We start from the raw sequence: 27581 nt of genomic DNA on the forward strand, positions 1-27581 counted from the left end.
TCACGTGCCAAATACATAAATAAAGTGAATGATTGATTGTTTGATTGATTAATTGATTGATTAATTTATTTATTTAAATGACGTCCATTAATGAATAAATAAACAAACAAGTAAATATATAAAAAAAGAACATTAAAAAAACCCGGGTTAAATAAATAAATAATAAGTTACATCGCATTATGTTGTATACAACATTTTTTATTTTATTTTATTTTATTTTTGGTAACAAGCTGAATGATCCGATTGCACCATGGATGTGTAATAAGACTGCACGCGCACCTGCAGCAGTGGAAGCTGATAAAAGCATTTCCTCCCAGGTGACGCTGTAGGTTCTGATTAGCAGCGCGGGCAGGATGGACTTACGCCCGTTCATTTGGTCGATTGTTCTGGCAAGTCTGAGAATTTCCACAGGTGAAATTGTTTTTTTACGTTTTATGGCATTGTATGATATAATTCAAGCGAATGTGTATATGTCAAATAATATGCGGGGGGTCGTTTTCTTTTGGTCTAAACGGAAACGAGGCAATATGGCGTTCATCCCTGGACCCCGTGGGTTCGGGCTGATACACTTGTTTAGGGCAAAAAAATTTTTAAAAGGGGGTGAAAGGATGAAGTTACAGTTTGGACATTAGACCAATGCTATTTTAGCTAACTTTCCTTTAGCGTTCAATTGACCATGTGCAAGTATTGAATATACCAGTCCTTCTGTTTGCCCTTCTGAGGCCTATAGACTTTTTTCACGGCAGACATGTTGACATGTCGTAGTATGAAAAGCACAGGTGAATTCAAAACCATTAATGATGGCTGCATTCCACTTAGGAGAGGCCCTGGTGTTGTGCATGCTGACTCACTGAAATAGCTTACTGGGACACTTGATGGAATTGAGCCATCGTTAAGGTTATCAATTTCAGCTGTGCTTTTCCTGCTATGACAAGTCAAAATGTCTGCTGTGAAAAAGGTCCATAGGAAGACCTTTTGTGACGAGTTTAACATAACACTTTTATTCTAATTCAGTAGTAATTCAGTTGGCTAATGTTACGTTTGTCTGTGGCTTTTCTTTTCTAGAATTAGGTCTTATTGAAATAAATGGATCAGTGATTAACAATTCTGTTTTTTTAAATTTAGCTTAATTTGTAGTAGGTTTTTGAAAATCCTGATCTAAAAAGTGGCGTCTAGCCTAATTGTAGACAAATTCTACAATTCATTCTCCTCCAGTGACAGGCCGTTGCATTTCCTAAACCTTCATATTTGTCCAACTGTCCTACTGTTGGTTTGTAGGTCAAATTTTAGAATGCCGTAATGGCCAGTGGCAGTGTGATGATGGAAGATGTATCCCTGCTATCTGGAGATGTGATGGAGGTGGCGACTGTCTGGATGGATCTGATGAAACGGATTGCGGTAGGTATACTTACTGTCACTATGCAAAAGAACTGTTCTTCACACTTTGCCCTAATACATTGTTCAAATTGTTTGATTGATGAATACTTGCTTGTTTTCATTCATTCATTTTATTCATTTACTTTTCAACCACACATTGTTTGGAGTACAAAACAAGTCTGAAATGGTTAACACCATATTTAAGAGGACATGCGTTTTAATAGAATCAGCACAAATTACAGCAGGTTCATTTGTAGTTCACGTTTTAGTAAGCGATTAAACTTTAAAATATTGACAACCAAAAGGCACAGACTTGTACAAGACAGCAGAAGCAAAACCGTTGATTTTGAGTCATAGTTAAAATGTTAACATACAATGTTTTATTGTGGAACCTAGAAGGTTAAGGATTGTCATGTTACCAGTGGCTTGTTTAGTTGTGTTGATTCAAAGGTCTGTCAGTATAAGAGAAAGCTACTTTTAAACAAATAAAATGATGAACTTTTGTACCTAAAAAGAGGTAGAATGAAAAAAACATTTATTTTCTGTCCTCCAGCACTTCCAGGCTCTCCTGAATGCCCGCCGGGTCAGTTTCCTTGTGTTGACTCTGTCGGGTGTGTTGATGCGTCAGCCCGCTGTGACGGACAACACCAGTGTCCAACCGGGTCTGATGAGGAGAACTGTCCAGCTACAGAGGGCTGTTTGGTTTCTGACTGGATCTGTCGAAACCACATCTGTATCCCCATAGAGCTGCGCTGCAATGGACTGAATGACTGCCTGGACAACTCTGATGAAGAGGACTGTGGTGAGAAAGATGGAGGGTTAAATGCTATGCCGCAGGAAATGAGTGTCAGTATGTGGGAGTGCAGGGCACAAGTTATGTGTAAAGGGCCGGTTCACCCAAATTACAGAAACTTGTATTTTCTTATCTATTCTCCTGTATCCACTGTAGCAATGTAGATATTTTTGGTTTTATTTTTCCAGGTATTGAGATAACCATTCTTTGAGATGTCTTCAGTCCAGCCACGTCTTTAACAAAACTATTTGTATACTAATTTGCTTTGCTAAATACATTTAGTAAGGAAACAAAAAAAAAAAAACTGGAACTTGTCTTTTTACGAAAACCAAAGCTATTTGCACATCTCTATACCACCAGACCGAATATGATTATTTATTTTGTTTTTGTAATCTGGGTGAGTTTACCTCATTTAAAATGTAGAGCTGGGCAGTATGATTTTTAATTCACTGTTATTTGAACAAGCTTAAGGTTTTGTTGGTTTGCACCAAGCGGAAACCTCTGGTGCTGAGAAATAAAGCAAATGCGGAAGCGCCCAAAACTGCAGTTTGAGTGGCCACTTGAAGCCTGCTCCAAAAGGGAGTCAATCCCCATAAACCCCATTTTAAAATGCCGAATTTACAGAATAAACTGGTTTACAGCCTGGTACAAAAACGGTTTTGGTCTCTTTAGCCGACGACAGGCTCAAGATGACGATGGAAGTGAAAATTAATTCAGTTGTATTTTTCACAGTTGGTTCACTATGGTTTGTATCTGCAATACTCGCACTAATATAAAAACTGAAATGTCAAGTGATATTCATTGGAATCATTCATTTCTCATTTTGCCATTTTGAATTTTACTATACAGATTTGATATATCAATGTGATGACTACATTATCATTTGATTAATTAATTAACCCAACATGATCATAGAGGCCGAGTTAACACCGTAAGGATTGATGGTATCAGTCAGTGACAGGATGTCAGACACAACCAGGTGGCCCCCAACTCAGGGTAGGTATGATAAATGGTTAAGTGTTTCAAGTACTGATTCTGTTCCCTTACAGGTTCATGTGATGAGAACGGCATACGGTGTCCTGATGGGACGTGTCTGAGTGCTGAAGGGAGGTGTGATGGGACGAGTCACTGCTCTGATGGTAGTGATGAGCCCATAACCTGCGGTAGGTTTGGGACCGATTTACCTGGGTCACAACTTTACCTCAACTGTTGGTTAGCAATATCTACATAATGTTTCTGACATGCTTCTGGTGCTTGGATTTCTGTAATGCTGAGCCACCTCCTGCAGGTCGTCTTTGCTCCATAAACAATGGCGGCTGTAGCCATGTGTGTGTCGATGAATCCTGGGGAGCTCTGTGTGCCTGTCCTGTTGGATATAAGCTCGCTCCCAATGGTGCAGTCTGCGAAGGTGTGTGGGGCATTACAATAACACACTATTCACTTGGCAGTACCACCTTGGACCCTTTACCTCCTTTTCTATTGGAAAACAGAAAATATTAAAGAGCATGCAGAGTTCAAAGAAGCTTCCTTTTGCAGCGGTTTCCAAATCTGTTTTTAATGCACAACTCATGCATATGAAGCTAAAACCCACTCTCTGTCCTCAGATTTGGATGAATGTGCCCCACCCTTTGCCCCTTGTATGCATCACTGCACTAACGTTGTCGGATCCTACTATTGCCACTGCAGAGAAGGCTTCAAACTGAGTGGAGGCTACACATGTCTGGCTACAGGTAATGAGGCAGGTGCACGTAATCAACCTCCACATGTCGACCTTGTTAGGTACCAACTTACCCTCATCTTGAGCCAGGGATAATATTGACTACTACAAGACAGGATATTTTGACACATCGTGCAACTATAAACCTTGTCATCAGCTTATGACGTGAACCTACTCTGGATTTAGTTTCTTCCTCTGAGAAGATCAAACCCAACAACAAAGATTTTGTAGTGCACTTGGAAAAGAGATAATTGACGTGTTAATGGGCTACTTTGATGTGGCTGAGCTAATGACAAAAGCAAGAAGTTCAAGATCAAAGGCTGAACTTCAGATAAAAACAGTCGAGCAGGTTACATCAAAATAGATTTGTCAACTTGAAATATTGCTGAAAAAAGGATTACAAAAAGTATTGTCATTGGTTCTTTTTTTCTGTCCAAATAAGTCTTTTTTTTCTTTTCTTTGTATGAATGTGACTGTTACTTTCTACACTTGTCTTTCTATTTTCTACACTTATCTCAAGTAATTCCTTATACCAGTATGTAAGTGATGGTGAACTAACACAAAGTGACATTTACACCAATCCAAATATGTGCAGGTAATGCTACCAGATTACTAACTGTGCAGAGGAGCTCTATCGGCCTATTGAATGTGAAGTCTCAACAGTTTGAAGTTATCCACACTCCAGTGTCTGACCCAGTGGCCTTGACTTTTGATGTTGTCCGAGGCTGGTTCTTCTGGGCTGACAACCATGGCAGCATTTACAAAAGCAATGGAGAGCACAGCTGGACAATCTATATTGGTTAGTTTTTGTAAAGAGGTATTATGGTGATACAGCTGGGTGTGTATTGTAATCGTGACAAGTTTTATAGATATGTTGTATGTAGTGACTAAAACAAGAGAGCATAAGATATGGATAGACTGTCACCACACTGATTTGCTTGGCTTTAACCCGCAATGTAGAAATGTTGGCGTACTTCAAGTTGCATTTTCTTGTTTGAATAACTTTGTAAGCCCTTAAAATTATCCAGTTTATGTAAAAAAAAAAAGCATTTAATATTTTTGCAAAAGATCTGATGTTATGAAATCTGTTTGGTTCACATCCAAATTTTGACCCCTAACTGCAGAAGAAAAAGCGGTTTATTTCTAAACAAAATTACCAACAGGGGAGCCTGGAATCAAGGGTCTAGCCTGTGATTGGCTGAATGGAAACCTGTTCTGGACCAATCAGAAGTCAATCTACATGCAAGCAGCGGATGAGACAAGTTACACTACTCTGATGAGCAAAAACATCAGTCCATTAGAGTTGGTGCTTTTACCTGTGGAGAGGTATGCCTTTATTACTTTTATTGCTAAATGATAATCCTGGTCTCAGTTGATAGTAAATACACTTAATTGACTAATTGAGAAAAACTTTGCAATAGTATTGAAATGAGCCGTTTAATTTTAGAAAATAAAAAATACAGCCATCATGAATGAACCCGAAGAGAGAATTCACTGGGTAGTGCCTAGTCAACTTCCCTGCTCTCTGCCTCCCAGCATGATGTTCTGGATCAATGTCGGCCACGGTGACAGAGTGACGATAGAGAAGTCATGGATGGATGGATCAGAAAGAAGTACTCTGGCTGTGCTCACTGCTCAGTCGCCCCACAGCCTCACTGCTGATGTGGCTGCCAGGAGGCTATACTGGATCAGCGACTTCAAGAAGGTGAGTTCAGGAAAGAAACAAATCTACACACTGGAGTTACTGCATTACATTATGTTGTAGATGTACAGAATTATGGTGCATAGTAGGCCTTTTCACAGCAGACCTTTTGAATTGTCATAGTAGGAAAAGCACAGGTGTTACTACAGTAATAACAATGGCTCCAATTTGGGGTGCCTGGTTTGCTCAGCTGGTTTAGCGTGCACCCCATGTGCAGAGGCTCAGTCCTTATCGCAGCGGCCATTGGTTTGGTTCTGACCTGCGGCTCTTTAGTGCATGTCATCCTCCCCGCTCTCTCCCTGACTTGATCTGTCCTTTCAATAAAGGCAATAAAAGCCAAAAAAATAATCTTAAAAAACAATGGCTCTGTTTTTTCAAATATCCCATTAAGCCATTACAGTCAGCCAGCATGCACAATACTATGACCCCGAAACTGAAGCAGCTAAATTGAAATCGTCCATCATTAAATTTATTATTTAGCAATTGCTAACTTCCGAATTTCAAATTTGCCATAGTAGCCATATTCAGTATTTGTAGACTCAATATATTTAAATGTTAATACTTTGGGCCAACAATAAGTAATTTTAATAAAAAACATAATACAACAAAATAGGTATCTAAAGACAAAAGCGCTGAACAGTAAATTAATGAATAAAATATGAAAAATAAAACTTACAAGCTTTTACATTTTAAGAATTATTGGCACATTGGTAACATTTTCTGATGTTGGGTGTTATGACCTCGGTAATTATTCTGTGTGATGGATTCTGTGTAGAATATAGGGTGAAGAAATGGCTTTAGTTATCATGAGAAGAGAATATAATACCATAACCTAAACACTGATTTAATTAGGTTGTCAGAATGGATGCATTTTGTGAACTATTTGTTTATCCTTCATATACAGTAAACATTAACTTTTTTTTTTTTTAATTCAGTCTATAGAGACGGTGAAGGTGAACGGGATTGGCCGGCATTCCTTCACCGCACTGTTCAACAGGGGACTGCCTCGCAGCCTTGCTGTGTTTGAAAGTTTGTTCTACTGGGTGGATGACGAAGGACTGTGGCAGGTTCCACAGAACCAACCAAACCCGAAGCGATTTCTCTTAAAAGCTACACTGCCAATATTAACCGTTTACCATGAGCTACAGCAGCCTCAAGGTACTTTTTGGAACAATAGATTTAATGATAATGCAATATGCTTATTAAATAATTACAGTAGGTCTTCCTCTGAATTCCCACTGACGTTTGACGTTATGGTCCTCTTTAGCACCATGTTATATTAATTTTCAATACAATACCAATTTACAATACTAAAGTGTACTTACTTTGTCTCTGGAGTAGGATCAATGTGAACAATATATTTGACTGGTTTTAAAATTAAGTCTAATGTGAACTGCAGATAATGTCTTTGACTACAAACCAGTTTAAGTACATCTTTCTTAGTCTGCTTCTTTTACGCTCAACTTTCAAAATGTCTCGGGGTTGTCATCAATCAGGTTCTTCTGCATGTGGAAAGACTCGATGTCACCTCTGCCAGCTAACTAAAGGCAACCCTGTCGGCTTCACCTGTGCTTGTCCAAACTCCGAAGTGCTGTTGTTTGATGGGACATGTCGATGTAGGTTTACCGTAACTTTACTTTGCCCATGTTACTTAACAAATGCCTTTTTTTCCCCCATTTTTGGTAGAAGACAAGGAACATAAATTGTATCCGATCCTGCCAGATAGGTCTTGCCATTATGGGATTAACAGTAATTTTCTCTAGTCCTTTCACAACTCACAAAGTGTAAGGGCATCATTAAAATCTGTTCTCTTTTTTTGTCCAACAGATCCCAGGTTTATATATGCTACCATCACCAACCTCAACCTTCTGGAGTTAAGAGGCAAAAGGGCCACTAAAACCCAGCTGTTTACCACTGACGACGGCATCCTGTCATTTGATCTGGACTGGTACAGAGACTGGCTATACTGGGCTAACCAAACTGGCCATATCCAGCGCACCAGTCTTAACCAGGTCAAGACTGAGTTGGTACCAACACCTTTGCCAGGTAAATGCTTTTGAGTTTTCCTTGGTTTGTAAAGACATCGGAAGGTAATGTTATCGTAGTGGAACTCAAAGGGCAATCACCGTATTATCACCAAGTCAATTGACAGAAAATGAATGGCAAATAATCTTTCCAACGGTACTCTCCCCTGTTTTTTAGTTTGTCTGATAAAAGTAGACCAGAGGAGAGGGAACCTTTATTGGGTCTCATGCGACCAAAACAGCATCGGCACCACCACAGCCAACGATCAGTACTCCCATCAGCTGTACCAAACAACAAACAAGATTCGAGACCTGCATCTGGATTGGCTGAGGGGTGGCATCCTCTGGCTGGAGGAAGACATATTTCTCACCATGAGCATGATGGGAAGCAAAGCCAAAGAGCTAATGCACTTGCCAGCAGGAGGAGTCAGGGGAAACATCGCTTTCGACCTCCGGGCTAATAGTCTGCTCTGGAACTCGGAAAGGACAGGTCGGTCTGTTACTTCTCAGATCAATCCTACAATGTTGTTTTTCAAGCTCAAATGTCTCTCCAACTGTTATGAGAGCTGCATTGAGTCTTTATTTCAGTTGTGTTCATTTTAGGGACTGCTGGGCTTAGGCAGTTTATCATAATTGTTACTTTGATAACAAGTATATCAGACCTAATTTCCAAATGTATACGCAATTTTTAAGAGTAAATATTGCCAAAGTACAGGCCTGTTGAATGAGATTACTTTTTACAGGTTTGACAACGATGAGTTTGCGGCAGGAAAGAAGCCACCAAGCTGGCCGAAGATGGAACATTTCAGGCTCAGTCGTAGCTGCCATTGAGCCCTTTCTGTTGTCCCTCTCTGATGATGTCATGACTCTTTGGGACCGGCGTGATGGGAGCCCCATCCAGGACTTGACAGTGACGGGTCATGTGTTCAGTGTAATCGCTGCACTCGGGGATGTCCGCACAGGTCAGACTGAGTTACTCTGTCAAAGCCAATGTATTCAGATGCATGCTTTTATTTATTCATTATGTTGCTTTTACCTGAATTTTGTTTAATTTTCTGTTAATCTGTGGTGATTATGGCTTATGTTCGCGGTTTACAGCATGAGCTTTTAAAAATCATTATTGGCTTATTGCAATTTTTGGTAGAGGATTCTGTATGAAAGCCACATGTTTTAACTCTGACATACTTAACTTGATTTTCTCAATTCCAATTATAACTTTTTTTTTTTTTCATAGTGCCAGGCACTCCAGTCTGCAGTGAACCCTCTGTGCTATGCCGACGCACATCAGTCTGCCTCTCACAAGCCCAGCTATGCGATGGTAAAAAGGACTGCCCTGATGGAGATGATGAGGATTTTTGTGTAACCACATGTCCATCTAAAGGTAAAGTATCAATACAACTTTTACGTATTTGTTGGAATGGGCAATGTACCTCTAAATCTATGTGAGTAGTAAACAAATTCACTGAATTGATTGATAACAGTGGTTTCCAGCTTTTAGAATTGGTAATAATTTTCTGCCTTAATTTTCAATCTTAAGAGGATTTCAAGTGCAAGGACCGTAGGAGTTGTATCTCCAGAAATCTCGTTTGTGACGGCCGTCCTCATTGCAAGGATGGCTCAGATGAAGTCGACTGTTTGAGTATAGCTTCACCTGCAGCTCGAACAAACGTCCTGAAGTGTCGCATGGGCTCAAAACCGTGTAAAGATGGTACAGCGTGTGTTTTATACAGCCATGTGTGTGATGGGGAAACGGACTGTCGGGATGGATCAGATGAACAGGGATGTGGTGAGTTTCCCAAGATGTAATCTCACTCATTGGAAAAATTTCAGTTACAGTGGGAATTAATGATGCAATCGGTTTCTTCTTATGAAGAAACATTTGATTAATTGGACATTTTGTGGCTACGTAATATACTTGAAAAATTCTAATTTTAACTCCTTTTTTGATTTACTTTTACAATGTGATTACTACTGTATCGTCAAGATGCCGAAAAGACCATGACAACATCAAAACCAAATATTTATCCATTAAACGACATGCGTGCTACAAACCCTCCTGCTCCGACTGTGCCGGCCTGCACCACCCCCTCTGTGTTCTGTCCCCGTTCTGCTACTCACCTCTGCATTACTCCGAGCCAGTTTTGCGACGGGCGTAAAGACTGTCCTGATGGCTTTGATGAAGAGAACTGCGTGACAAAATGTCCCTCTAAAAGTAAGTTTTGAAATGTCATGCATTTCCCTGGTCTCAAATGTTATTTTAAAAAAAAAAGATTTTGAAGTGTCCTGGGACTTGGAGTTTAATTTGTTTTCCATAATTTCCGTCCAGACGACTTCCGCTGCAAAGACCGTCGACACTGTATCTCAAAGAGCCTGGTTTGTGATGGTCGCTATCACTGCCACGATGGCTCAGATGAGGTTGACTGTACGAGCGTAGCTCTGCCAGCAGCTCGAGCAAACGTCCTGAAGTGTCGCCTAGGTTCCAGACTGTGTCGAGATGGCACTGAATGTGTTCTCTTCCGTCACGTTTGTGATGGCGAGAGAGACTGCCTGGATGGATCAGATGAAGTAGGATGTGGTGAGTCATTGGTGTTTTTGCAAAGTGGTATAGGTTTGAAGCAAGTTTTCTGCTATAATCCAAAAATCTTGGACTTATTTACTATATTTTTGGTGATTCATCCTAATGTAATCATATGGCTGTGATGTTTTGATGTGTTAAAATGTAACTTTAAACTTCTTTTTTTTTTTTTGTTCAGATGCTGCAAAGATTGCCCCTACCACTGTTACAGAAAATGTCCACTTAGATGAATCCACTTTACCTGTCACACCCTTTACTGAGTCTCTCACCAAACCATCCTGCACCAGTCCTTCATTTCAGTGTCCAGGTTCTAATTTATGCATCAACCCAACACTGCTTTGTGATGGAAAGGGAGACTGCCCCGATGGATCTGATGAGAACTGCGTAGAAAGATGCCCTTATAAAAGTAAGTCAGATTAGGTGCCGAGTATAATTATTACATTTGGTTCTTTGAAGGCAAGTTTCCAACAAATGTGTCACTGACAACTTCAATACCCATTCTGTAAATTGGAAGTATACAAAACAGATCTAATACAATTCCACTCGTGTGCTTTGTATTCCTATACCCTCCATAGCGGACTTCCGCTGCAAAGACCGTCGAAGCTGCGTCTCAAAGACCCTGGTTTGTGACGGTCGCTATCATTGCCACGATGGCTCAGATGAGGTCGACTGTCTGAGTATAGCTTCACCTGCAGCTCGAACAAACGTCCTGTGTCGCATGGGCTCAAAACCATGTATCGATGGAAAAGAGTGCGTTTTATTCAGCCACGTGTGTGATGGAGAGAATGACTGTATGGATGGATCTGATGAACAGGGATGCTCAGAAACCTGCAAAAAAGGTTGTTTCACTTTACATTTTAATATGATAAACGCAGAGAAAAATACTATCTTATTAAGTAAACAAAGTCATCACTAAACTAATCAACCTTTTATGGACACAAGAAATGGAAGGGGAGCACAATAGACAGACTACTGAACACGCTGTACTATAGATAAGCACTTTGAAGTTTAGCTATAATGCTGTTTCATTCGAACATTATATTTGTACATCACCCCAGGTGAGTTTCAGTGCTCCCACGGGAAAATGTGCATCCCTGAGGCTGAGGTGTGTGATGGCAAGTCGCAGTGTCGAGACCAGTCTGATGAACTGGACTGCTGGGAACAAACAAAGAGCTGCGAGCATCGCTGCATTGATGGCAATCGCTGCATCCCAATGAAATTCCTGTGCGATGGAGAGAAAGACTGCCTGAATGGCACGGATGAGGTGGGCTGCGGTAAGTCTTCAGATCAAGTTTTCAAATATTGATGCACTGGTGGTGACGCAGATGTGTCTGCATAATTCCTACGACCAAAAAAACGTTGAAAGCTGTGATTTTGAGTAAATGGTAATCAATGGAAATGGTAACTTATTGGCATGAATTGAATACAAACTTTACTTTTTATTTACTTTGTGTACTTTTTTTTTTTGTTCAGGCTTACTTTAAGGTTAACTAGCCAACAATCCTGCCAGTGAGTGCTACAACTTATAACACTTCATTTTGTCTTTTTCAGACACGGTTACTGCTGCAACAACTGAGTCTCCTGTTCGCACTCCTGTATCGACTTGCATCACTCCTTCAGTTCTCTGTCCAGGTTCATCACTGTGTATCTCTGAAAATCAGCTGTGTGACGGACAAAGAGACTGCCCTGATGGATTTGATGAAAATAACTGTATAGCCCAATGCAAAAACCCAGGTATGTCTGAGTCCAGCAACTGGATGGATGGATGGATTTTGCTGTGAGATAGTTTTAAAGAAAGTGCTCAAAGTACTCTAGTTTAAATCAGACTGTAAAAATAAGTTTGAATACGCTTTCACAATGAAGATACTTCTTAGTGGGTGGCTTTGATATAGCCATTTTAAACCTCCACTGGTATATTGACTCTTCCCTGCTCTTCAAATTGACTTTCTGCGCTCAGACGATTTCTTATGCAGCGACCGGAGGTTATGCGTCCCCAAGATGGAAGTGTGTGACGGTCGTGCCCACTGTCCCGACGGCTCAGATGAGACGCAGTGTCAATCAGCAGATCCTGCTGCTCCCCGTAAGTCAACAAAAAAAACCGTACATGTAAAAGCAGTAGATGGTCTTCATGACAACTAACTTAGTTGTGTTCAGAATAATAGCAGTGTGTTTTTAAAAAAGTGAATAATGCTCAAAATCCTTAGAATAGCTTTTAATTCCATAATATCAATGCATTGGGAACACTGCACATTCAATTCCAAATCAAAACATGACCAAAATTGATCAAGTTTGTGTTATACCTTTACAGAAAGTGAAGAAAAAGGAATATTAGGCTGTTCAAAAAATAGCAGTATTTGCATTTTTCTTTACAAACTCAAACATTTACTGTATAAACTGAAAAATGTCTCAAGGGTTTGCTTTACTTTGAATCACTGCACTAATATTTAGTTGCATAACAATTTCTGAGAACTGCTTCACATCTGTGTTGCATGGAGTCGACCAACTTCTGGCACCTGTGAACAGGTATTCCAGCTAGGCCTGCACGGTTAATCGTTATAAAATCGCAATCTCGATTCACCCTGTTCACGATTTAATTTTTAAATAACTTTGATTTTTTTTTTATTTAAAAAAAATTTAGTACAAGCCGACTGCATCACTAACGCTACTACTTTCTTCTGTGAGTTTTAAACAGTCTATAAAATAGGTTTTAAAGTGCTCCCAAGCGCTCTAATGCTCCCTTCTCTTCATTGAAGCCTCTATGTTTACAGGCTTGTGGTGATGTGCAATGTGCTATAGGTGCCAAAAAAAATGCCAACTGCCAATTTGTTTTATGGTTCATGTGTGCAATAAACATTACACTTTGTGAGAAAAAAATCGTGGCACAGAATTGTGATATCAATTCTAAGCTAAAAAATCGTGATTCATATTTTTCCCGCAATCGTGCAGGCCTAAGTCCAGCCCAGGACGATTGAACTACATTCCACAATTCCTCTGCATTACTGGGTTTTGCCTCAGAAACAGCCCTTCTGATGTCACCCCACACGTTTTCTATGGGATTGAGGTCTGGGGATTGGGCTGGCCACTCCATAACATCAATCTTGTTCATCTGGAACCAAGACTTTGCTCGCTTACTGGTGTGTTTTGGGTCATTGTCTTGTTGAAAGACCCACTTCAAAGGCATTTCCTCTTCAGCATAAGGCAACATGACCTCTTCTATTATTTTGATGTATTGAAACTGATCCATGATCCCTGGTATGCGATAAATAGGCCCAACACCACAGTATGAGAAATATCCCCATATGATTTTTGCACCACCATGCTTTACTGTCTTCACAGTGTACTGTGGCTTGAATTCAGTGCATGGGGGTCGTCGGACAAACTGTGTGCGGCCCCTAGACCCAAAAAGAACAATTTTTGCTCATCAGTCCACAGAATGTTGCGCCATTTCTCCTTTGGCCAGTCAATGTGTCCTTGGGCAAATTTCAACCTATTCAATACATGTCTTTTTTTCAGCAATGGGACTTTTCGGGGGCTTCTAGCTGATAGCTTTGCTTCACATAGCCTTCTTCTGATCGTAACCGTACTCACAGGTAACTAAGTCTTCTGATTTTGCTGGCGCTGGTCATTGGTTGAGCCTTTGCCATTTTGGCCATTCTTCGATCCGTTCGAATGGTAGTTGACCGTTTTTTCCCACGTCGTTCACTTTGGATGCCATTTCAAGGCATTTGAAATCATTTTGACTGAGCAGCCTATAATTTTCTGCACTTCTGTTTTCCCCCTCTCCAATCAACTTTTTAATCAAAGTCCGCTGTTCCTCAGAGCAATGTCTAGAACGACCCATTTTGCTGAGTATTTCAGTGTGAAATGCAGTATAACCAGCGTGCACAACATTTGCTTCCTTCCTTCTTAAATACGGGTCATAATTGAAACCCGTTTCTTCACAGAATCAATCACCTCACTAATTGAACACAACACTTATTTTGAACAGGCCTCTTTCAAATACAGATTCAATTACACAGAATGAGCAGCATGCATGTCATGACTGTTGGGTCTGTTGGTTTTCTATGACTCTACAACACTAACTAGTAAATTATTTGCCATGTAGAAATATCACTTCTACCAAAAAAATTTATTTATGAGGTTAGTGATGTTGGACTGCTATTATTTTGAACAGAACTGTATATCAGTTGTTAATAAAAGTCCCTGACTTGACTGTTTCTTTGCCCAGCTCTCAAAATCTAAACTGGGTGTTTTTGTACCCATAAATACATAATTTTCTCTCTGCACAAGCCTCCAGCAATGTGCCCAGTGCCAGATCAGCCCCACTGAGGTGCCACAAAGGTTTCAAGCCATGTAAAGATGGCCTGGAGTGTGTTATGTACAACCATCTGTGTGATGGAGAGAGGGACTGCCAAGATGGATCAGATGAAGAGGGATGCTCCGCTCAGTGCAAAGCAGGTTTGTTATATACATCGAGCTGAAAAGCAGCTTAAAGCAATGAACTGCGTTTTTAGTTACATGGAAAGTGTCTACATAGTCACGCATAATGTTTAGGGACTGTTCGTCAATCTGTTTCTACTATTGTCGAAGCAACACCATAAACTTCATCATTCATACTTATTTCTGTCATGTTTCAAAAAACATTATCAGTGGACACTACTAATGGCCTTTACTTGGTAAGGTTTTGAGTCTCAAATGGATTTTTAAATTTAATTCCTTTTTAGTTCACAGCTAGATTTGATCAGAAAACTGGGGTGTTTAGAACAAGAAATGCAAGTGTCTGATCACATTGCTCAGTAATACATTTGAAAATGGAATGCTCTTAATCCAATTAATTGTCTTTGAGTATTCTCTTCCCCAGATGAGTTTCAGTGTAATCACGGGAATAGATGCATCCCACCGGAGAAGGTGTGTGACGGACAGTACGACTGTCAAGACCGATCCGATGAAATGGACTGTTCAAGGCTAATTGAGGGCTGCCATCAGCGCTGTGATAACAACACTCGCTGTATACCAGAGACCTTCCTGTGTGATGGCGAGAGAGACTGCGCCGATGGGTCGGATGAAGAAAAGTGTGGTAGGTGATGTCCAGATTTAGAAAACTTGGATCAAACTAATCTTATGTAAAATATTAGTAAGATGAATGTAAAGCATCAAACACATTTCCGTTTTCTTTTTCCCAGGTTTGGTGGCCTGTGCGATTAACCAGTACCGCTGTCTTAGCGGTCAGTGTGTGTCTGAGGCCATGAGATGTGATGGATATGCTGACTGTAGTGACCACTCTGATGAGGTGCATTGCACAAGACCCCCACGCTGCCCAACACAGCTCCAATGCCCAAACAGCCACGTGTGCCTGCAGAAAGAGTGGCTCTGTGACGGCGAAGACGACTGCAAAGACGGGTCGGACGAGAAAGTAAGCCATTACCGTTGGCGTGAAGTAAATCTGTATTGATTAGAGGCAAGATTTGAGGGAGGTTTTCCTTGCTTCTGGATCGTTTTCTTTTTAATCATATGTGAGCTTTGCTTAGCATACGAGAGGATGAAGGAAACGTGTTTTTTTTTTTTCTTTTTTTTTTTTTAAGTTTGGAAAGTAGTGGTTAAAACTTGGTCTTATCATTTGTACCCAGAACTGCATGTCATCAACTGCGAAGTGCAGGGAATACCAGTGGCAGTGTGGAGACAGCAGTCAATGCATCCCTCTGTCATGGAGGTGTGACGGGAAGAGGGACTGCCACAACGGGATGGACGAGGGCAAATGTGAGTGTTTATCCTCAAATATTCACTGCTGCTTTGCTCCTGACCTAATCTGCTTCAGACACTTTGTCCTACATCATTGGGTGTATTCAGCCCTTTTTGGGTAGGATTAGTAATACAAGGATAATTTAATCCTTTTCACAATGACTGAGATGACATGCCCAATAAAGTGACCTAATTATAACCACCTATAGACCATTTAGGTCTATCCAACAGGATCATCTCAGTTTGAAACTAAAATAATGTACTTTTTGGTGCTGATGAAAAAGAACCCCTATTCTACTTCAATACCCTCTCAATAGGCCTAGGATAGGGTCCATTTTTGTTTATTTGCTTGCTTTTTTCCTAGGGTTAAAAATCTACATATGAGGGAAATGCTATCCAATTGTATTTTAATCACATGCATCTGCTTTCACAGGCAGCCAGAGAAAATGCCCCTCTCAGCTTTACCAGTGTGGCAGCGGAGAGTGTGTGGACCCTCGCCTGGTGTGTAACGGCTTCACCAACTGTGCCGATAGTTCAGATGAGGGCGCGGGATGTGCTCGACGCAACTGCTCCAGCCCATCAGCTCCTCGGTGTGACCACCACTGTGTCAGCACCCCAAACGAAGCCGTAAGTACAGAACCGATGGATGTGTGGTTATTCTTCTGTACAGAGCTGTTGGCACTGCTTTGTCCTCGACTTAACCTCCGTATGCTTTCATGGAATGGCAAGCAAGCTACTGTAGGCACAAATTCTCTGCCCGTCAATAGATGATTTAGAGTCCCTTCATTTAGGCAACTTTAGTTTTAGCTGCTATATGGTTAAAACATTCAACAGAAATTCAATTTAAACTCAACAGGCTAAAATATTCTTTTATATCAGTTTATCCTGTTGCCAAACCACAATCGTTGTGCTGCTATCCGAGATCTGAGTTAGTCCTGACAAGTACATGTCACTGTTTGTGTTCTTGTTTGGATGTTTTTTAATTTGTACGTGTACTGTGTGTATGTGTCTTATGTGTAAGTGTTACGCTAACGTGTGTACATTTTTTTTGAATGGAACTGCCTAAGGATGCAAAATGAATTTCAACTAACAAACTTGTACTGTGTTTTTTGAGGTTAATAGGTCATATTTCATCATCCTTTCACAGCTAGAGAGCTGGATAACATAACACAAGATTTTGACTATTTGCATGAATGGCTCACCAAAACTTATGAAAATTTATTTTTTTTCCCCTCATTTTTGCAGAGGTGTTACTGTGCTGAAGGTTTTACACTAAAGTCCAGTGGTGTGTCTTGTGTGGACATTGACGAGTGCAATGCAGTGCCACATGACGTATGCAAACACACCTGCCTGAACAGCTATGGGTCCTACGTCTGTCAATGCCTTCCTGGCTTCTACCTGGAGCCTGACAAAAAAAGCTGCAAGACCAAAGGTACTAGGTCTAGACAAAGTAACTACCCTTCTGAGAAATGGTAACTCATTTGTTACTTTCAAAAAAACAGTAACTACCCTTCTGAAAAACAGTAACTAATCATTTGTTACTCTTTCAAAAACCGTAACTAATCATTAACTACTTTTTTTTTTTTTTTTTTTTTTTTTGTTTACCTTTTTATTGTAAAGTGTTACCAAATAATCTTTCCTCTTCAGTTTTTGTGCTGTTACATTGGCTTATGTAACTCACTAGAGAAGAGCCAGAAAAATTCATTGGTCATGTTTCCATCTCCAGATGAGCCTTTGCTTCTGGCGTCAGTGCAGTCAGAGCTTTTACTACTGGGAGTCCATAGTGGCACCTTGCGTCTTCTGTCCTCTGCCAATCGACCAGTCTTCTCGCTTGATTATCACTGGGCTCAACAGAGAGTTTACTGGCTGAGCCCCGACTACCAGAGCATCCGCTGGGCTGACATGAAAAACTCAGACAACAAAGGGACACTCATCAAAGGTTTGTCTCAGAAACTCTACAGTTTTTGTAACATGGTGTTGTCTGGAACCTCAAGAAAATAATAAACTAAATGGAATGAATGTATTTAAGCCATCAAGAGTTTAGAAAGTGAAATGTCGTTATAGGAGTGAAGTCGGATTTCATTGCGGTGGACTGGATTGGTAAGAACCTGTACTGGGTGGATGGACTGGTGGGCCAGATTCTGACTGTGAAGCTCAGCGACAACACAGTGAGATCTCAGGACTACACTGTGGTCCTGGGTGAAGATCTGGAGCAGCCAAGCTCATTGGTTCTGCTGCCACACATTGGGTAAGGTGCTCTAATGCCTAAAAGAACTAGAGAAACTGATTCTTAAAACCCGTTTATTCCCGATTCAACCCCATATTTTTCATTATTGCATGCATTGTATAATCAACATTCTCAGGATGATGCTTTGGTCGGAGATCGGCAGCACCCCTCAGATCGAGCAGTCTGGGATGGACGGTTCAAAGAGGAAGGTGGTGGTAAGCAGAGGCCTGAGCTGGCCAGTCAGTCTGTCCTATGATCTCCTGGATAACAGGGTGTACTGGGCCGATGAGAAGCTGCACTGCATTGGCTCGGTCTCTCTGGACGGCGACAATGTTAAGGTAAACACGATCAGCTTATGGAAACAAATTTGACTGACCCACGTAGTGTTACTTAGGTGTTATGTAAACCGATGATTTCATCATGGTGTAGACTGTAAGCGGTAATGGTCGTAGCCTTTTCTCACTAGATCCTCCAGTTAGCCGAAACCCCAAGCCCTTTCTCTGTGGCAGTCTTCAATGACAGAGTCTTCTGGTCTGACACTAAAAGGAGAACGATCCGCTCTGCTGACAAGAACACCGGCAAAGACCAAAAGGTTCTTCTCAAGAGACCAGGGCAGCCATTTGGACTGAAAGTGAGGAACTCCTAATGCTGTGGTTGTAACTCCTGGAGAGCTTAATTATTTTTTACATATTTTTATTTACATTACATATTTATATTTTATGAATACATCACTGTTGGCTGTATCTATGACAATCTAAGAAGTTAACCGGTTTCAGGAATACAACTTTTCATTTCAGTATTTTATACTTGCAACTAAATGGTAGTTTTTGGGCAGAAAGCCTATAGTATTAAGTCACAACTGAGCCTTGATACATACGTTTCCTCTCTCCCCAGCTGATGCATACCCTTTCCCAGCCAGCCATATCCAGTCCCTGTGACCAGCTACACTGCTCCCACCTCTGCCTCTTGGCCCCTGCGATGAGAAGCAAGTCTGGAGCACTGGGGTCTCCGGGAGCTCCAGCTGTGAGGGGGCCTACGGCAGTTTGCCGATGCCCAAAGGGTCTGCTTCTTTCCAAGGACAAGATTACCTGCTCTCTGCCTGTGGATTCAACGTTCATCCTGCTTTTGTCTCGTACCACAGTCTATCAGGTGAATGGTCTTATTAGATGTAAAGACCAGATAACCTGCAGGCCTTTATTCCACACTCCTGGAAAAACATTTTTTTTCTTTATTCTCCCGCTTACTCTCTAATTTCCTCTTTTTACCCCAATCTCCCACTACTTGTAGATTCACTTGTACTCCATGCGTCATGCTGGTGTTGCTCTAAAGAAAATGCCAGACAGTCGAGCTTTAGCCCTGCCCGGGGTAACTGAGGCGTCGGGACTGGACGTGTCCATCCAGGGGCTTTCTCTGTATGTGGCTGATGCAGGACAAGGATCTGTGGATGTGCTGGAACTGAGCAGCTCCAGGTTGAGACAGGGACTTATACCTTCTGGACAAATCCTAAAGCTCGGGGTAGGCATCATTGGCTTTTAAAAGGAAACGGCAATTTCTTAAATCCTGGCCAAAATTTATTTTAAGGCCATAAATTTGTTTACCCATGTTTCAGGCTTTCTGTCATACGGTTTTGATGGAAGCCAGCTATAAAGTAAGATTGTAACATTAAAAATTACTGTGGTTGACAAAAAACATCACTTTTTTTAGTGCCTTTTTAGTTTAATTTGCTCTGTTCAATCAAACATGCCTATTTTAGGTTTGAATCCTTTTTTATTTTTGAAAGATTTTAAAATGTATTTCAGGTAAGGAGTAGGGGCTGGTGTAAATCAGTTTGAAAGTTCTATTTTGAATGAGTGTCCTTGCACTTGACATTTCAGGTTGTTCACAACAGTTAGACTTATTTAGCTTCACTTTCAGGCCAGCAATTCTCCAGTAAAAAACTGCCACTGCCTGGTGAAATGTTACATCTGGAAACTAAACTTCTCTGTCCCACAAGGATGATTTAGTCACGGCTCTGGCAGTTGACTGGGTGACTTCCAGCCTCTACTGGAGCAGCATCGCAAGGCCTGATCTCCATGTGACGTCCCGCCGTGATGGCTACACCACCTCACTGCTGCAGGGATCACTGAAGGTGGAGGAGGCTCAGCTTTACTGCTCACTCATCTTCTTTACCTCTGACATTCTCTCTTCTTCCTCCCTACATACATTTCTCTTTAACTCTGGCTATTTCAGTGGTCCTTTTAGTCTTAATGTAGGATAACATTACTTGTTGCATTGCACCTTGGGAGTTCTTTGTACTGCTGTTAATTGAACGGACTAAGTAAAAGCATGTTAATAGAATAATTTTGATTCTTTATTCATACTGCAGAGTTGCATGGTTGGCATGTATAGAAAATGTGAAGTTGTTGCAAATTTTGGTACAGGGGTGCCATCTTGTGAGGATGTGCTCTGTTTACCTGTGCCTGCGTTTTTCTTCCCTTCTCTATACTATAATACAGCTATACCAGCTGCTATAACAAAACAACAAAAAGACATATTGGATGTTTATTGGCCGATTATGGCTCATTGACAATCGTATTGGTGTCAAAAAAACATGATTGGGGCATTCCTTATTATCAGTGATTGCAGACAAATTTAGTCTGGATGTTTGCATGTACCCTGGCCTCACAAATGCAGAATCTCCTCCTGTCTGCCGCTTACAAACTTGCAAGTATTGTGGAGTTACTTTAGGTATTCATGCAAGTAAATGGCTGGGTTTTCTCAGGTGCTTTTATAGTGAGTTACCTTGACTTGAGACGTGTTGAAAGTGTAACATTTAGGCCTTAGAGACCTCTTTAGTATTGTATAAATGTCAGAAACATCCTGGACCTCTGATAAACTAGCCCAGGTCTTGTTTGTCCTTTTCAGGGCACTACATCCATTGCACTGCATCCCCCCTCTGGACAACTTTGCTACACAGCAGAAGTCATGGCAGGAGGGAAGAACCAGATAGAGGTGAACTGCGCCTGGATGGATGGCCGTAACAAAGTAGTGCTGTGGAGGAAGTCGAGCATCCCCACCTCGCTGGTCTTTTCCAATCAAGGAACCATGATATACTGGGCTGACACAGGTGAGGAGTTAAAAAGAATATCACACACTTGATGAATTATTAAGAGCATATTTTGCTGGCTTGTTCTGCGTGCCTGTGTTTACCTGTCTGGTTACTCTTTTTCTCCAGGTGAAGGTGTTATCAGCTCTATTTCAGTGGATGGAACAGGATATAAACAGTACAACACAGGGCCAGGTCTGCTAATCTCCTTCACACATACTGAGAACATCCTCCTCTGGGTCACCCTGGACAATGGTAAGGATGGAAGCGTAGAAGTCGTCCACTTTAAACACAAACGCCCACTTTTTTTTTTTTTTTTTTTTTTTCTCCAGATAAGTCTTAGGGCTTGGTGCATTCTTTCTGTTCCATTCTAATAACCTGTTCAGTCCTGCTCGTGGAATTTAATTTCTCATACATCTTGGCTTTCACCTTTGTTTCATCAGTCTTCTTCCCCAATGAAGACAACAGTGAATTATTTAGTCAACCACTTCTCGGCAATCTGTACTCTTCTACATCCTTAAACATTCACTTGTAATCACCGCACCTTTTCTCCTCATCAAACCTGTTTCTTTCAAGTCAAGTATTTATTCAGTCTGACTAATGAACATGCGTTTCCTCACTACCCACTCTACCCAGTAACTTCTGATTTCTGCATTGTAAAAACGAAATAGTTGTTTTTCATACTTGACATGTTTTTGTTTTGTTTCCAAACGGTGTAGATGTAACCAAACTGTGGTTCAGTGATGGTCTCCAGCCTAACCAGCTGTGGTTTGAGACAAAAACCAGCGTGGTGGAAGTCAAAGCCTACAGCAACGACAGTCAGTCTGGTAGGTGTCCATCATGCTTTAGCACATCAGGTTGAGTAAGACAATGACTCGGTCAACAGCTACAATCTGCAACAGGGAGGCATGCAGAGTAGTGAGTAAATAACAGCTCTCAGCCAGGTAATGGGTGAAAGGAAACATGCACAGCTGACTAGGAAGCTACAACATGCCCAAACTCAGGATGATTGTTGAGATGAAGAGCAGATTTGCAGACAGGTGACCTCAACAGCAGTCACACCAATAAGGATGACTTTGATGGCCACTAGATGTCAGGTTAATCAAGATGGGATGTAGAGAATTCCAGAGCAAATTGGGGATGCAAAGAGTCTGAAGAGGGAAACGGCAGGTATCACTGACTCAAATAAAGCAATGAGAGCTCAACATAAATATTCTGTAGTATGAAATAACATAAACCAAAATAAAATACTTAAATTGCCAAGGGAGACGAAAACATAATGGCATTTCACTAGCAAAAACATGGCTGGCTTTAAAAAAACATGTAACATCCTTGTGTAGAATTTAAAAATACTGTACATTTTCTTCTCAACTTTGCTCTGTTTCTGTGTTATCGGACACTGAGGGCAGCATGAAAAGACTCGCTTAGGCTCAGTTTGAGTTGAATAGATGTACGTGATGTGATACCTGCAGAAAGATAGGGCTTGGGGAAGCTGTGGGAGATCCCAATCTGTTAGTGTCTGCTGCAGTGGAAAAACATTATGCTGAATTAAGATCAACACGCACAATTGGACACTCTCTCTTGGTAGCCATTTAATCCCCAAATGACATTAAAGATTAACAGAAGTGTCTTTACATCATTTTACACAAACTCCATGAAGATGAGCAACCATAGTGGAAGTTAATTTGGATCTTTATAAAAACAAACAAATGCTCTTAAACCTTTTGAGACCTGTGAAAAACCAAAAACTCTAAATAAAATGGTTACTGGCCAGAAGTGATAAATTAGTAAGTGATTCATTTGAAATTCAGCTATTATTAAAGGTAATTTGAAGGCTCTTCCCATCCACTTTAAATTATACCTTAAATCATGTAGATGTTAAGCATTTTTGCTCATGCATTATTATAAATGTGATAAACTGTCACTTTGATTTCCTCCCAGAGACGGTAAAGTTTTTATGGTACTTAATTTGCAAATCCTTTCACCCATTTCCTCCAGGAACTAATAGCTGCTCCAACAACAACGGTGGATGTGTCCATTTGTGCCTGCCCTATCCAGGAGGTCGCACGTGTAAATGTGGCAGGGGTTTCTACGCCGTCGATGCCACCTCCTGTGCCCCGTTCTCAAACTGTCCCACTGGGGAAGAATCCTGCTTTGACGGTAGCAAGTGTATCAGCAGCAGCAAATTCTGTGACGGACACATTGACTGTCCAGACCAGTCAGATGAACAGGACTGTGAGTTGTCATCCAAATCTTCAAATATTTAACTCTGTAAAAGGAACTGTAGCCAGGGTAGATGAGGTAAAATCATCAAAATCCCATTGGAATCCATCATGTTGATTTATATTGATCTTCTCAGTAAATTACCAACTTTGTTTTGTTAAACTCAGGATTACGTTTTTTTAATACGAACTACAGCAATTTCAATCCTGCGAATAGTGAATGAATTGAGAATGACTGTTATTAATTATATTGTGGTGATACATATTTTGAAATCTGATCTTTAGATATACCTGTAAGGTAGTTTGGTTTTGTCTGTGCCTAGGTTGGAAGAAAAATGATCTTAACTCTGAACTTAAACTGTACATAATGAGGAGGAAAAAAATGATCATATGAAGTACTTAAATTAATTTTCCAAATGGCAAGATGCTCTAAGTCATGGAGGCTTAAAATAGTTCTGGAACATTGCATTTTCTAGTTAAGAACTATATTGCCTGTGAGATAAAGTTAAAGGGATAGTTAAGCATTTTGCAAGATATGTTTATTCATCTTAGCATAAAGGCTGGAAACGGCTAAGTAAAGCTTATTTATATAGCTCTTATTACAGTCACTAGGTGCTTCACAGTTGAAATGGGAATTTGTCTGAAATAAGGCCCTAAGGCCTGTCAAATCTGACTCCAATTTATTAATTCCTGCGCCTTCTTTCATCAGACTTAAGTTTACCAGAACACAAGGATCAATCTGAGATGAAGAGTTCAGTCAAGAAAAGTTTACTGAGTCCAGCATAAAAGTTATAACACAGTTGTGAGTTCACAAACAGTTTAAGTTTCCCTAGCAACAGACATCGACCAGCATCTCGATTCGAATGAACTCCGATCTAAACTCTCCCTGTCTCTTTCCTCTCTCCTCACAGGGGTGTGTCCTATTTTCTAGACAAACTTATCTTTCACAAACACACCGACCATGGTCGGGGTCTCTGTGTAGTGCAACTTCCTCTCCTAATCTCTTAACTTTAACTGTCTTTTCCTGTTCTTCTGCTTATGTCTGGTACACAATGCATTCTTTTGCCATTAAAAAGGCTTGACCTATAGTTAGACTTAGGCTTAACCTTCTATGTGTCAGACATTTCCTTGAACCAGTTCCTCAATGACTGCTACATGACACAGCTAATATTCTACACAGGCCAAATAAATTGGCTCTGTCCAAAGTAACAATATTCACCTACCAGCACCTCTAAACTTTACTAATAAGACGTTATGTATGTTTAATTAGTAGTGGCATATTTGTATTAATTATACTTTTTAATTGATTTCATGGATTTAATGAATCTGAATTGAAACCACAAACCAATAAAATGATCACACTCCAAATGTCTGTAGTAAAACTTAGAGCTGGGATGTCTGTGGTCATGAGCTCATGAATGTGTTTTGCAACACGGTCAAACATTTCAGGTAGACGGGTTTCTGCAAAATGGCGTCTGCTTGGCAGTGTGTAACGCAGCTCAGTATGTTGCATGAGCCTACGAAATCCAATGTCCTCTACAGCAGAGAATGGCTGGTCATCTAAGGCAATGAACTCCATTATTTTCTCTGTAATGCCACGTGCTTTGGCACTATCATTTGCAAATTTCTTAGCCTTTTCGAAGACTGCGGCGACCGATGGTGGTGTGCTTGTTGGAGTTCTTTTAAGCGTTGTTTGGATGTACTCTGCATGTTGAATTGGCTGTCATGTTTTCAGGTGGTGTCTCAAACCTGACATGGGAAAGTTCTTCAGCACCGTACCCCCTCTTGAAATGTACAAACAAACACTGCAGATCGCAAATTTGGTGTCCTTATCAGAAACTTTAATGTAATTCCATACTGCTGACATGATCAGCCTTTGCTGGGTAGCACCGTGATAACAGCTAGATCAGCTGAGAGGGAAATATGAGCAGTGAGGGGCAGAGAGGCATATTTTCGGCTCATATTCAGCCGTTTTCTGTTTTGGCCAAAAACCGAAAATGCATCCCTATTAATCAGTACAAAAAGCTAAGAGTAAAAAAGACATTTTGTGGTTTTACAGGGTGTTCTCTGCTGGATTATTTCTTGGCCAGGCACAGTAACTTCCTGAAGTCTCCACTGGCAGCCTCATATGTGATCACACGGTGATGACGAGACTTCAGGGGGTTATGATAAGTGTATAATAAATGATAAGATACATGTAGTGTGGGGACATTTTTATCGCACGTTTTGGCAAGTAATAGCAGTACATTTTTAATAAGTTGTCATATCCTTTTCGCTAACATTGACTTTCTTTCAGGTCCAAACCCAAACTCTGCATCTTTTGGCACCAAATCTAGTAATGGCCGCCCTCCCCAGTCTTCATCAAACGCCGAAAAGAACTCTGTTCTTTCAGTTAAAGACTCTACATCCTGTGATCTCCAACACTGCAACGGTCATGGCAACTGCATCACAGAAGGCAAAGTCACTCACTGCCAGTGCATGGCTGGTTACAAGGGAGAGTTCTGTCAAGATACAGAAACTGGAAAAAGCCACGTGGCTGTGATCCTGGGTGTCCTCTGCCTCATTGCTGCATTGATGTCTGCTGCTTTTATTTTCGCTAAAAGGTATTGGCCCATGTGGAAGTGTTTTTGTTTTGCACCCTGACCATTCATTTGAAAATGAGTGGTGGGCAGTAATGCAGATTATTGCGTATTTGCAGCACATTTCACCTTGCAAGTGGACCAACTAAACAGTCTGTTACTGTGGTGTTTGGTTGGAATTGGATGGTTAAGAGACTCTGACCTCTACACCACTTCAGAAATATTTTTGCTGTAACTCTGTGACCTATGTAGAAAATTAACATTTGGCTTTTTAAATTTCAATTTAACAGGAGATCCTGGGTGCCCATCAGAAGCAGATCGACTGAGAAAGATACTCTGATGGCCAACATGGGCCTGCCATTTGAACGCTACGATTCAGACTCGGAGGTAAAACCTCAGGCCACTGAGTGGATATTTATTTGAATTAATGAGCAGAGATGTTTCTGAATTTAAGAATATGAACCATTAATGTAGCTTATTTGTATACTAAACCAGCTGGTTAATTTACAAATGCCTTATCAGTTTACTCCAGAAATATTAGTCACCAATATGAGATCCAGTCATAAATATGAAGACCGATCACAATATTTAAATTATAATGGTTTGTGTATACATGCAATTCTTCAATTCTCATTCTTTGTGTATTTTGGAAGTTTGACAAAATAATCTTATTTCCAAACTGATTTACAATATCCAATTCCCTTGAACTGCTTTAGAAATGTATTTTAAAATAAAAGGCAGCTGAATGCAAGTTTAGAAAAGTCTGTCTAAAAAAGCTTCAAATAGTTGCAAGACTTAAATTGTGGCATGATAGATTTGTTTCCTTGTCTTCACTAACAAAGGATTATCAGGACATAAGGTAATTTTATACTAATGACAACAATTTAGCTCACGTTTTTGTTTTTTGTGCTTATCAAAGTGATTTCTACACCTTTTTTATATATCAAGTAAATTTTCAGATGGGTCTAATTCTTACATTGGTCATTAGTTTATAAATTAAGGGAAAATCTTTTCTTCTCCCCAGGAGCTCGAGTCCCCAGTAGACGTGAAGAACCCACCGCTATCGTTAAAGTTAATACAGCTCAAATAACAAGTTCTGCATTCTGAAATATGGCATTGAGTAAACACCTGGAAGCTGCTGTGAATTGTTGCATTACATTTTCAGGGTTGGTTTCATGACAACTCTGAAGGCTGCAGACACCACGAGTAATGTGTGCAGATGCATGTCTGTGCTGCTGATTTTAAACATGCTAATGGAGATGGTCTTTTGATGCAATAAAAATGAGAGAAATGAACCAAAAATCAGGCTTGGCTTGTTTTATTCTCTTGACAACTTGGATCTTTTTGGTTACTAAAATACATGCAATCAGCTTTTCAGCTGCCTAGCTTTAATGACTCCAAACAGGTATGTTTATTTCAATACATTGGTAATTTATAAATTATATAAAGTCGTTTTTTTATTAGCCTCCTAAATTCTAGCAATTTAATTCTGTTCAATTGGCATGGTATGGATATACCTACAGTTCAGTGAACCAGAGTCA

General features: G+C 40.5%; 1 protein-coding gene across 3 annotated transcripts; it reads left to right on the plus strand.

Annotated features, from left to right (window-relative positions):
- Positions 1–285: 285 nt before the first annotated feature.
- On the plus strand, positions 286–27342 carry LOC116048902 (low-density lipoprotein receptor-related protein 2-like). Of its 3 annotated transcripts, none has more exons than XM_031298199.2 (44): positions 286–411; positions 1279–1400; positions 1930–2179; positions 3220–3333; positions 3459–3578; positions 3775–3900; positions 4483–4686; positions 5051–5213; positions 5424–5592; positions 6525–6747; positions 7086–7205; positions 7417–7635; positions 7792–8103; positions 8357–8575; positions 8848–8994; positions 9151–9399; positions 9598–9825; positions 9940–10188; positions 10367–10594; positions 10764–11027; positions 11247–11462; positions 11740–11922; positions 12146–12268; positions 14479–14646; positions 15050–15265; positions 15372–15601; positions 15816–15945; positions 16361–16554; positions 17173–17359; positions 17654–17866; positions 17992–18175; positions 18291–18492; positions 18621–18785; positions 19049–19303; positions 19442–19669; positions 20148–20282; positions 21059–21260; positions 21369–21494; positions 21959–22066; positions 23238–23474; positions 25758–26064; positions 26331–26427; positions 27065–27111; positions 27206–27342. In XM_031298199.2, the coding sequence occupies exons 1-44, from the start codon at positions 354–356 to the stop codon at positions 27309–27311; spliced, it is 8043 nt and encodes a 2680-aa protein (XP_031154059.1). In that variant the 5' UTR covers positions 286–353; the 3' UTR covers positions 27312–27342. The 3 variants fall into 3 exon arrangements, with proteins under 3 accessions (XP_031154059.1, XP_031154060.1, XP_031154061.1); XM_031298200.2 differs by having other exon boundaries at positions 10448–10594; XM_031298201.2 differs by lacking the exons at positions 9940–10188; positions 10367–10594.
- Positions 27343–27581: the final 239 nt, after the last annotated feature.

This window comes from Sander lucioperca, chromosome 1 (genome assembly GCF_008315115.2).
Source record: "Sander lucioperca isolate FBNREF2018 chromosome 1, SLUC_FBN_1.2, whole genome shotgun sequence".
Taxonomy (NCBI): domain Eukaryota; kingdom Metazoa; phylum Chordata; class Actinopteri; order Perciformes; family Percidae; genus Sander; species Sander lucioperca.

Coding starts and splice junctions, on each gene's coding strand:
- LOC116048902 (XM_031298199.2), top strand. CDS start 354: ATGGACTTACGCCCGTTCATTTGGTCGATTGTTCTGGCAAGTCTGAGA. Junction 3,579..3,774: donor CAATGGTGCAGTCTGCGAAG/GTGTGTGGGGCA, acceptor CTCTGTCCTCAG/ATTTGGATGAATGTGCCCCA. Junction 21,495..21,958: donor CTGGGTCACCCTGGACAATG/GTAAGGATGGAA, acceptor CAAACGGTGTAG/ATGTAACCAAACTGTGGTTC.